Source organism: Camellia sinensis, chromosome 15, assembly GCF_055761805.1.
Source record: "Camellia sinensis isolate YWXY chromosome 15, ASM5576180v1, whole genome shotgun sequence".
Lineage (NCBI taxonomy): Eukaryota > Viridiplantae > Streptophyta > Magnoliopsida > Ericales > Theaceae > Camellia > Camellia sinensis.
Genome location: NC_138975.1, coordinates 37,507,839 through 37,520,275, shown reverse-complemented (window position 1 = coordinate 37,520,275; position 12,437 = coordinate 37,507,839). Strand labels below are relative to the sequence as shown.

The window sequence follows — 12,437 nt, the reverse complement described above, 5'->3', positions numbered from 1 at the left end:
AGATAGTAAATAAATAACTATAAAAGTAAAAGTAAATAAATAATAATAATAATAATAATAGGCGTGGTAGTAAAATAAATAATTAGTTTTCTGTTAGCATAAAATAGAGTGTAATTTAATTAGAGATTAATTAATTTATATAATTATATTAGAAAATTGGACCAAAGTGTAATTATCTTAAATATCTATACTATTATAAAGTGAACACCTCTTATGGTGTCCTGTACCTTTACTCAGTATTTTTTATTTTTACCTTTACTCTCCTCATGCCATGTGGCAGTATTTTTTATTTTTAAAAAAAAAGTTAAACAAAGAGATGGGCAAGGCTTGAACCCATGACCATGGGTTTAAGTACGACGACTCATACCACTTAAGCTAAGTACACATTATAATATTAATTTCATTATTATTTTTTATTATTCCTACTTATTTAAATTGTACACACATTATGTGTGCCACCCACTAGTTTATTAAAGATAAATATGAATTCATGTAATTTATTATCATATCTGGAGAGGGATATGCGGGCCACGTTTTTACCTCCCTATAGGGAGGAGGTGATCACTATGGAAAAGAAAAGGCAAAAAAGAGAGAAAGAAAGGAAAAGAGGATAGAGAGAATGGGAAAAGGAAGGAGATCGAAGGACCATCCGTGAGAAAGAAGTAAAAATAAAATAAAAAATAGTAAGGATCAATATTAAGGTGAGTTATATTATACTTTACGTTACCATAATATATTTTATGTATGTTTTGATTTATTATAATTTATTTTATATAAGTTGTATTTTACTAGTTATATTAATACAGGTTATGTTTTATAATTGAATTAATTTCTGAACTCTATTTGTTAAAATGAAACCTATGAATATATTTGTTTAACTTTTAATGATTATTTGACTATGACCTTATAAACAAATATGTTTTGTAAATACCACCACAGGAGTCCCATGCCTTGGGAGACTTAAATAACCATTGACTTCTGTTTGGTCACTTTGTAGGCCTCTGTTGTCATGGATCCATTGACCCTCTGATTTCTGGTGTGGAGCAAAGTTCTGTACGGAATTAAGTGCTACACTGTTGTGAGAGCCACCTCTAGAGTTTGTACAAGCCACCTCTTGAGTCCATGCATCTGTTCTGTTCTGTTTGGTACCGTGGTTATGGTTATTTATTTACATAATCTCAGTTTTGCTACTTAAATGATTATTTGTTTAGACTAAATTATTTTAAATATTTTACTTATATAACTATTCATGATTGTTTTGTGTCCCTTATACTCTTAGCATAATATTTCTCACTCTGCTATGTGTTTATAGTTGTTTACCAATTTTCAGGAAACAATACAATTCAGAATAGTTTTTGGAAAGTCTTAGACGTGGGGCTGCGGAATAGGCACACACAACACTTTTATGATATGTTTATACGTAAATATCGGCCTTTTTGATCAATAAGTTTTGTAATAAAAATAGAAACTCCGATGATTATTTTAGTACCCTCACTTAAATATTATTTCCGCTCGTGTTTATTAATTTATTCAAGAATTGGCTAGAAGTAACTTCAGTTACTGGCCATCACGATACTTAACACTTGAATACGGAGAGCGGGTCGTGACAACGTATCATCTATTCTTTCATCAAATTTAAATTTGATGAAAAAATGTCATTATTCCAACTCCAATCATTTCATATCAGATTGAGAATATGATAAATCTTTCACCAAATTGAGGATGGTTGGGACCTTTCATCAATTCACTGTTCATAACCGTTAGATTTCACCACCGAACGACCGACCAGATGTTCGGCTAGTTGTCCTCTCGGATGACCACCTATTTGCAAAAAATTATGAAAAAATTACATTGGCCGGTCGACCGGCCGGACATTCGCCTTGTTGTTCACCCCGATTGACCGGTATTTTGATGAAAGTTCAAAATCCTCCATTGGAGCGCATGATACCAAATAGAGTTTTTCCTAAAAATTTTACTTAAATTTGGTAAAAAAAAAGATGCAACGTTAGGGATGCTCTAACATAGCTCATTTTCAAAACCTCAAAGGATAATTTGAGCATGTTTGGTTTGTCTCACACAATTATGTTTGTGGAGAAAAAATTCCAAAAGCATGTTTAGTTGAAAATTTTAGTTAAAAAAAAAAATCAAAAATCACTTTTTTTTTTACTACACATTAATTAATCACTTTTTTTTTTCCTCTCTTCTTTCCTTCTCAATCAATTTTTCTCTTACACCGTCTAGTCAACTACAAAAAGATATCAAATCATCTGAAACTCAAAAACTCCAAAACTATTTTTAAAATATACAACCAAACAAATTTTCAGATTTTCTAAACTATATTCAAAAAATTATTTTTGAAATAATGCTCATTCTGTCTTAAAATGTTAGTCATTTATTTCATTTTTCGTTATCACAAAATATTAGTCTATTTGCAAAATTTAAGGATTAAAATGACATAAATTTTTTATTTTGTCGTTTTTTTTTAATTCATTAATTATGACCATTGATGTGTCTAAAAAAAAGTTAAAAGGTAATTTTGGAAGGGTTTGGATTCTCTCCAGTTGGGCTTCCCGACTAAAGGGTGCAATTGGACCTTTATGGGCTCACCAGACAGCCGCATCGATAATCTAAACCGTTTAATATGTATAACTCGTTGAGTATTTCATCCTTGCAAAAAATCGAATTGATCGAATATCGATAGTCATTTGATCAAATTACATTTCTATCAACAATTTATTTTTAAAATTATGTTTACCATTGATAGAAATGTGATCTAATCAAATGACTATTGATATCTGATCAACGTGATTTTTTACATGAATAAAATACTCGACGGGTTCTATACATTGAACAATTCGAATTATTGATGCGAGCTTTGTAGTAAGCCCACAATGGCCCAACAGCTCTCTCCAATTCAATTTGGACAAGAGAGAAACCTCTCCTTTTTGGAAAATTATTATTTTTAAAGTGTAATAATTGTATTACTAAAAAAACTTGAATTTTTCAAAATGGACTAATATTTTGGAACGGAAGGGGTATCTCAAAATACAAATCAAACAAGGCCTTTTGTATTTGAAGCAAATCTCAAGGGGTGTGTTTGTAATTTCCCAATAAATATTCTATGGAGAAATTACATTTCACTCCCTTTATATTTAGGGTTAGTTTGGCATGTACTAAATAAGTCAAAAAGTTAAAAAGTCACTATCTTATTTAAGTCACATCATCTTATTTAAATCACATCACCTCTCTAACACATCACATCAAACCCAACCCAAACTTAACCCAAGCCCACCAATAAGTCAAAAAGTGCACTTTTTTAGGACATCTCAAACCAACCCTTAGTCACTTTATCACTTTGGTCTTTAAAATTTATTTTTTCTCACTTTAGCCTTTTTTATTTCAAGTTTTCTCACTTTACTCCTAAAGTTATTTTTGTTAAAAATTAGACAAAAAATAACACATTAACAATCACATGATATAAAAATATTTTATTATATACGACTCATACCTCTAACATAAATCTAAACTCTAATATAATAATATATTTTTTATATTAGGAGATAGTTATTGTGATAATTTTTTTTTCTAATTTTGAACATAAGTTAATTTTTAAAATAAATTTAAAAAATTTTAAATATAAAAGGGTTAAAATAAAAATAAAAAAATAATAAATTAAAGTAAAAAATAATCAACTTAAAAAGGGAAAGTGTAATTTATCCAATATTCTATCGTATAAAAAACATTGGACCCGTGCCTTGCACGGATGATATATATATAATGCCAAAATATGGCATTCGAAAACACACTGCCAAGTTCTCGCACAAAGTCCACAAACAAGGTAAACTACTCTTCTCTCTTTCTCAACCACATCAGAGCTACCATTTGTTGCAACAATTTCATTTTCATTTTCATTTTCTTGCACAGAAAGACAAACCCAAGAAAGCCCACAATGATTTTCTCCATCAAATCTCTCTCCTCTCTTCTTCTGCCAATCTTCCTTGTCCTGTCTTCCACCACCTATTCATTCTCTCATGGAGCTTCTCAGAATCTTTACCTTCAAACCCTTCACATTCCAGGTAAATCTATTTCTATTCCTTCTAATTGTGTTTCACCTTCCTTTTTATCGACTGAATGTATAGTTTTCTCATTACATTGCCTTTTTTTGTTTTTTGTTTTTTGTTTTTTTTTAAAGGAAAAGACATTTCTAGAATTTTTAGGGGAACAAATTACGGCTGTAGTTCTTGTAATTTGTTTCTTGGTTAATTTGATTATTATAATTTTAGTTGCATCAATTTTATTGTTGAACTTTTTACATTTACATTGTATCAAAATTAGATTGAAATTAGGGGACAAAATAATTTATTGAGAGTCCTTGAAATGATTGAGTGGTGGGGAGAGCCTCTAAATGCATCGCAAAATTTAGTTAGACACCACATTTTCAAATTAAAATTTTGTTTATTTTTTTTAACACTCCAATTAATTTCTACCTTACACCCCACCCACATAGCTTGCCCGCGGCACCTATGCCACCCCCTCTCCGGCCCTCTTGCCACCAAGCCACCCCTCCCCTTTCCTCCCCATCGCCCACTACCCCCTCTCATTTTCTCCTAGACGCGCCACCTCTTCTTCCCTCCCCAACGCCCCCAACCCCTCCCATTCCCTTCCTCTAAAACCTAACCCTAACCCCAATGCTCCTTACCCCTACCCCTCCCATTCCCTCCCTTCCACATTTGCCACCTATTTTTCTCTTTCTTTTCATTCTCCTTTTTATTCCTTAAACCCTAGATCTATTCTCTCTCTCTCTCTCTCTCTCTCTCTCTCTCTCTCTCACACACTTAGATCATGGTGGGAAAATGGGGTTTTGCGGTGAGGGAAGGGGACTAGAAAGGGTGTTTGTGGCGAACGAGGGGGAATTCATAATGGGAAGGGAATTGGGTTGGGGGTTTGCAGTGAGGGAAGTGGATAAGAGAGGGGGTTCGTGGCGAGGGAGGGGTTAGGAGGGGGATTAGCAATCAGAAGGGAACTAGGGTTGCCGATTTGTGGCAAGGGAAGGAGACTAGGGAGTAGGTTTGTGGCGAGGAAGGAGCTGGGACGAGGATTCACGATGGGAGGGGGACTGGGTTGGGGGTTCCGATAGGGTAGGGTAGGGGAGGGGAGGGGGGTTGTGGCGCAACAAGAAGAAGAAGAAGAAGAAGAAGAAGAAGGAGGAGGAGGAGGTGGTGGCGACAAAGAGAGGGAGCTGGGAAGTGCTAGCCGGGGAGGCGTTGGGCGGAGCTAGGGTTAGGGTTTGTCTTTTTGGGTAATTTAGGCCTGGTTTGGATACTCAAAAAAAAGCTAAAAAACTAAAAAGTTACTCAAAAAGTTATCACTATTCACCCAAACAAAATATTAAAAAATTAATTTTACACAATCTTCCTTTTCAAACAACTCTGACGGCAGAGCAGGCGGAGCTGGGGGTGGGAAAAATTGCACTTATTTAGGTGTACAAATAATACGGTGTTGTTCGGCCCGTGGAAGCCCATCACATGTTCCTTTTTAACAATCTAAATCGTTCAATGCGTAGAACTCGTCGAGTATTATATGCCTGTAAAAAATCACATTGATCAGATATCGGTAACTATATGATCAAATCAGTTAAAATTTATAAAATGGATGGTGTTATAGTTAACGGTTGAAAACAAACTAATCCGATCAGATAGCTATTGATATCCGATCAACTTGATTTTTTACAAGAATATAGTACTCGACGAGTTCTACACATTGAACGGTTTTGATTAGCAAAACAGGACCCGTGGTGGGCCCCCACGGGCCGAACAACACCTCTAATTCAATACCCTAAAAGCAGGGAATCATCTCCCAGCCTCTACTCTACCGACGCTGTCCCTCAATTCATCCTATCGTACAGCCTATTCCATCCAATCTTCTCCTATACACTAATTTATACAATTTTTTAATACACATTTTTTCGTAAAAAGTAAAAAAGTTATCCCAAACAACCATCTTTTTTTCCTCAACTTTTTAGTCCAAAGAGTCAAAAAGTGCACTTATTTAGGACACGTCAAACAACCTCTTAATTTTAGGAGTAAAGTGGTATTAAAATCTATTTTGAAAAATGGGGTCCAGCAAAGTTTTTAGGGTGCATTTAGAGGCTCATTGAGTGGTTGGGGTCTAATTTGAAAAAAAAAGTTTCATTCCTTTTAATTTCCCGTTGATTTTTGGTCAATTTCTTAGTGGTTGTTACCAATTAAACTAAACTAACATAATGTATAAATTTTAAAAATAAAATTGATACAATTCAGATTATAATTGACTCAAGAATTAAGTTAGATGGGTATAATTTGTTTTTATTTTTTGTTTTTTCTATTTCTTTTTCATTGTTTTGTTGTCAATGGTAGGGACAAGCAATGAGAGTGAATATGGTGTGGTTTCATGGGGGATGAAAAGGTCTGTTCTTGAGGGAAACAATGGTGAAGCTGCACAGAAGTCATCTCTGATATTGGCCGCTGAGAGAACACACAGGAAAGACCCACTTGACAATTTAAAGTATTACACGGGTGGATGGAACATTAGTGATAAACACTACTTCTTTGTAAGTTTTTCAGACCATTATCCCATTTCAATACAATTTATTTTTTAAAGTTAATTTTCCCTGATTTTGTGTTTTCAAACCCTTTTTTGTGTTGATGTCAGTTTTTTGTCCATGATTTTGTAGTGGTAAATTGTTAAAATCTAGACCACTTATATTGGCTTTGAGCAGTAAGTTTTTAGTCCATTTAGTTCTCTAAACTGGGTTTAAACTTGATTGTGATATGCTTTTGAAAAAAGAAAAGGCGGACAAGTTTGTGCCTACAGGGTGAATAGGCAAAAGAGGGTAACAGTTAACTTGTTGCCAATTAAAAATTCTGACAGTGGAATTATCAATTCAATTGAGAATAATCAGTGAGAATAATCAATCCACACAAAGTAAAAGTAAACAAAATAATGATCAAGAACAAGTGATTTACCGGGAAACTTGGGAAAAACAATTCACATGGAAAAAATCATGGGTCGCCCCTATCAGTGAGAATAATCCACTGGAACAAGAGATAACTCACAAGATTATATTGGTCACTTACAACCCCAACCCAATTTGTACTCGGCTCTACAATCTTGCCCACAAACTTGCTAGTGGTTTCAACATCATCAACGTTCTCTTCAATTTCCTTCACTTGGACAATGTAACCTTTATGCTAAACTAGCACACGTTGAATTTGTTAGGTCACCAATTTTCCCAAAAGCCTAAGCTATTGGGAAATGGGTCCAACAATATATATCAAGCTATTTAACACTATCCCTCACGTTCCCTCACATGCAATCCCGTCTTGCGCGTGGAGAGACAAACAGAGAACCAAGCAGAATGAGAAGCAAACAACCAAACAAAGAGGAAGAAACCAAACGGAGATATAATACCAGAGTTTTGATACCATGTTAAGTTACCAATTTTCCCAAAAGCCTAAGCTATTAGGAAATGGGTCTAACAATGTATATCAAGCTATCCAACAGAATCTACTACCAAAATTGCCAAAACACTAAATTACTTACAAATTTGAAGTTTTGTATTCCATGAGTTGTTCTTCCACTTGGGTTTTTCCCTTTTCTTTGGTTGTACATTATATAAAAACTAGAGTACCTCTATTGGATGTGAGAAATTATTCAGTGTTTCTGGAGCAAATCTATATGCTGTTCTAATTTCGTAAATATTCATCTAGACAATAAGGTCCATCACTTTTATGTTGGTGTTTTCAAAGACAACTTGATCTATGTCAATTGATAAATGGCATGGAGTATTGCTCCTAGTAAACCTAATTTTTCTGTGGATGTATGGCTTCTTGTGATCTCGAATTGGTTTTTGGTTTGTAGTTGTTCCGTAAATGGTTCTTGCTCTAAAGCGTGTTGACAATGCAATATGTGAGATTTTGACATCAAACTGAGTTTTGCAATCAATGATGAGCTGTGATTCTTTCTCTTTAGAATCAGCTTTTCACATGAATTTTGTTTCTTCTCAATAAAATGTGGTTACTAGAACTCTAAATTGAATCCCTTTCCTTTCCTCCATTTGCTTAGTTTATTATATTCTTTTTTTTAGTTTGATAACTTGATAGTTCTTTACTGAAATTGCTCTTATATTTGGTATTTGACACTCATTCTAATATGATTTCTTATATTGAGAAATTTATCATATTCTATTTTCTAAAAGTTGTTTTGAATGCAGTCTGTGGCTTTTACCGGTGTTCCCCTGTTTCTCACCGCTGCAATCTGGTTTGTTGGATTCGGCCTGTCTTCACTGCTCCTCTGTCTCTGTTGTTGCTGCTGCCAACGACGACAATATGGCTATTCTCGAACAGCTTATGCACTTTCTCTCATCTTCCTATCATTGTTCACCATTGCTGCAGTGTATATCTCTCCCCTCTACACACGCATTGAGTTTACGTTGACTTTTTGATCAATTATTTGACTCGCCATTCTTATTCTACGTTGTGATCTAGTGTTGGATGCGTTGTTCTGTACACTGGACAAGGGAAGTTCCACAATAGTACATCGGATACGTTGGACTATGTCGTGAGGCAATCCAACCTGACTGTCCAGAACCTTAGGAATGTATCAGATTATCTTGCTGCAGCGAAGCACGTTGGAGTTTATCAAGTGTTTTTGCCTCGCAATGTCCAGAACAGTATTGAGAAGGTTGAAGCACGGATTAATGCTTCTGCTACAACTCTTGAACACGTGACAATGAAGAATAGGAACAATATAGACAATGTTTTGAACTCTGTGTGAGTAGATGCTAATATGTATTTGATTAATATTTTCTGGTTGGACCTATTAACTAATTAAATGTCTTTTATTGTGGCCTGCAGGAGGATTGCGCTTATTGTAATTGCTGCTGTGATGCTTGTCGTGGCTTTGCTTGGTTTTTGTAAGTCTTTTGATCCCATCAAGCAATGCCTTTGTGTTAAGTGACTGTCGATGATGATCTTACTTTAACTACGTCGTGGTTTTCATTATTGGTGCAGTATTCTCAGTTATTGGCTTGCAGTTTCTTGTATACTTGTGAGTAAGATAAGATATTTAATGGCACAATTTTACATTTTGACCTGATTGGTCTTGCCAGGATTGATATTTTCTCTGTTACAATCTTGTTTTTGCTTTCTTTGTTTCTAAAGACAAAATGTTTGCAGCTTGGTGATGATAGGGTGGATTCTCATAGCATGCACATTTGTCTTGTGTGGCGTATTTCTTGTGCTTCATAAGTAAGTTCTGCCAGATTTTATTGTTATACAATAAGGTTGCGAAACAATTTTTTATCTTGTATTTATAGTAAACCGCACTTGTATGCTTAGCATTATAGCAAGTCAACAATTTTATTATTTTCACAGTAAATCGCACCTAACTCTATGTTGCTTGCCAAACAGCACCAGCTTGGAGTCTAGTTTCTTTGTGAAAACCGGAGGGATGTTGTTTGGACCTATGGGGTCCACCACATGTCATAGAAAAATCCGATTGATCCGATAATAGTAACCACATGATTTCATCATATTTCTTTTGAACAAAATGGACGGTAACTATGATTTTGAAAATAGACTACTTATTTTTTAAAGATAAGTATGATGAAATCGTGTGGCTATTAATTATTGGCTAAATCTGATTTTTTTTTTTTTTTTTTTTTTTTTTTCATAGATCATTTTCACACAGGGACTTTCAAGGTAAACAGCTCGCACTAGCTGAGTGAAACTTATGATGGATCTTACAGACATAAACAAAAAACCCTCCAATCCAATGTTTTGATTGGAGAGAATCCTTGGTCGTTCGCTAAAGCATGGTTACTTCACATTGATTTTATTTTATTTTATTTTTTTACGTCGTCAACAAATTATTGTTCTTCCTATGTTAACCATTGTTGTTATTGGTGAAACATTTGTTTGTTTCATTGTTTCTATTTTTTGAAAGTTTATCTAACATATCTTCTCTACAAATTCCAGTATTGTTGGAGATACTTGTACTGCAATGGATGAGTGGGTCCAAAATCCCACTGCTCATACAGCTTTAGACGATATTCTTCCATGTGTGGATAGTACAACTGCACAACAAACCTTGTCTCAAAGCAAAGAAGTTAACTTCCAATTAGTCGGAATAGTTAATGGTATCATCACCAATGTGTCGAACATCAATGCACCGTCGCCTGGTGCTGCTCATCCTCTCTATTACAATCAATCTGGACCCCTGGTGCCTGTCCTCTGCAACCCATTTAACTCTGACAAGTCTGCTCGGATTTGTGCAGCTGGTGAAGTGGATTTCAACAATGCAACACAGGTTTGTTTTTGGAAAACATTACTATATTTTAATTTTATTTTTAAAAAAAAAAAAGAAAAAGAAGAGGCAGCTAAAATGTGAATTCACAAAGCATTTCTTCATAATTTTTTGGTCTATACCTTCTTTTCTTTTCCTTTTTTGAGCTTTGAAATAATTTACATAAAGTATTTTTAAAGAAATATACTACACATAATCCCATTTTCTAATGAATTTTCTTACATTTAACCGCAAATGAGTGGGTTCCATATGTATTTATTAATGTGAGTCTCGCTGTCTTGTATCTAAAGTGAAAAAATTGAGTAAGAAATGAGATTACATATAGCATTACTCATTTATAAAGGGTTATTGGATTAGAACACATTCAGTCCGGGCCTGTGGTCCCCCCATATTTGTAGCCATACGGTTTTATGAAATTTATTTTCAAAAAAATAGATAAGTATAATTTTAAAATTTAGGCTGTTTACTTTTTCTGATTTTGAGAACATATGACTACGATTATTTGATAAATCTGATTTTGTTTGATAGATAATTTATACATAAAGGCTTACAAAATGAACGAAACGTGTTATTGGAGTGACCCTGTGGTGGAACTACAAAGCCAAACCTGACCAATCTACTTATTTTACACACCGGAGACAATCCATCTCCATTCTTAAAAGGATCATCCATTTGAATTTTGGATTGGGTTTAACCTCAAGTATCACTTAGTCAATTGATTTGATCTGTCAAACACTCCACACATAATTTTTGCTTTTTGTTGTCTTTTCAGCAACTAAGCTCAATACATTTACTGTTCTTAATTCAGGTTTGGAAGAACTATGTGTGCCAAGTTTCAGCTAGTAACATTTGCAACACTACAGGCCGATTGACTCCCCAAATGTACGAGCAGATGGAAAGCGTTGTCAATGTGAACTATGGCCTCTATCATTACAGTCCATTCCTCATCGGATTACTTGATTGCAGTTTTGTTCGTGATACATTTTCCAGCATAAGTGTCCATCAGTGTCCAGATTTGAGTAAATACAGCAAGTGGATCTACACGGGCTTGGCCATTGTCTCAGCTGCAGTGATGCTCTCTTTGATTTTCTGGGTAGTTTATGCAAGAGAGAGACAACACCGGAAATACACCAAACTGAGCAAAGCTGCTTCTGATGGAGACTCTTTTGGACAGAAAAGGCCATAATGAATGAATTTTTTTGTTGTTTGATAAAGTTGGGTCTCAAAATTATGCACATTTTGAATATTTTTTGCAATTTATAGAGATGCTTCTTTGAGATTGATCATATTGGACTTCAAGGAATCAGATTTGTAGGCTAACGTATCACAGCTTTCAAAAGATTAGTTTGCATACATATAGCAGTGGAAGAGGAAGATTTTTTTAAAAAATAAATAAATAAATAAATAAATAAATTTGCTTTTTTTGTTAAATGACAATCAATTTTTTATTATTTGAGGGTAAGTGAGTGGGTCTCACATTGGATCTCCACAAAATAAAAATGTTGAATTGACTGGAGAGAAGTTCATTTGAGAGTAAATTACAGCTTTATATTTAAAAAATTATCTTTAACCTTTATACATCTAAAATAATAAAATAATATTAATATGTTATTCATGTCCTTTCAAAAGAAATAATAATCTTCTTTGGTCTAACCCACACAAAAAAATAAATTTCTTTAGTTTTCATTTTTTTTTTACTTTTATTAATTTTTTTAATATTTTAAACAATTTTTTTTTCTTATTTTTTAAATACACCTAATCTAGATATACTTCAAAAATATAACATTTCGTAATTTTTTTTTAAATTCACCAATTACAAAAAAAATACAAAAATATAAAAAGTCAGTAATACTGTAATAAATGTAAATGACGGTATTCGGTAATACTGTAATAAATGTGGGTGAATAGACGAGACAAAAAAATTGATGGTGGAAATAAAAATAAAAAATTCTATTCATATATAAAAATTTATATAAAAAATATCATAAAAATATTGTGATAATGCTGTTATAATTATAAATAATGTTTATGAATATTTTGTTTTAAAGTGAAAGATAACCATTAAGCTATATCATTGTGTTTGAAAATTTTAT

The 12,437-nt window shown here is 33.6% G+C and overlaps 1 protein-coding gene across 1 annotated transcript; it reads left to right on the top strand.

The window, feature by feature from the left end:
- Nucleotides 1-3,798: 3,798 nt before the first annotated feature.
- LOC114321118 (envelope glycoprotein B) lies at nt 3,799-11,630 on the top strand. The gene is made up of 10 exons (XM_028268263.2): nt 3,799-3,838; nt 3,925-4,076; nt 6,396-6,589; nt 8,252-8,433; nt 8,526-8,810; nt 8,895-8,953; nt 9,051-9,087; nt 9,216-9,287; nt 10,017-10,347; nt 11,153-11,630. Exons 2-10 carry the CDS (start codon nt 3,950-3,952, stop codon nt 11,528-11,530), a joined length of 1,665 nt encoding a protein of 554 aa, XP_028124064.2. The 5' UTR covers nt 3,799-3,838; nt 3,925-3,949; the 3' UTR covers nt 11,531-11,630.
- The last annotated feature ends 807 nt before the right edge of the window (nt 11,631-12,437 follow it).

Excerpts from the sequence above, each read along its gene's own strand:
- LOC114321118 (XM_028268263.2), top strand. The coding sequence starts at position 3,950 with ATGATTTTCTCCATCAAATCTCTCTCCTCTCTTCTTCTGCCAATCTTC. Across the intron at positions 9,088-9,215 it reads TTGCAGTTTCTTGTATACTT|CTTGGTGATGATAGGGTGGA; the intron begins GTGAGTAAGATA and ends AAATGTTTGCAG. Across the intron at positions 9,288-10,016 it reads GTATTTCTTGTGCTTCATAA|TATTGTTGGAGATACTTGTA; the intron begins GTAAGTTCTGCC and ends TACAAATTCCAG.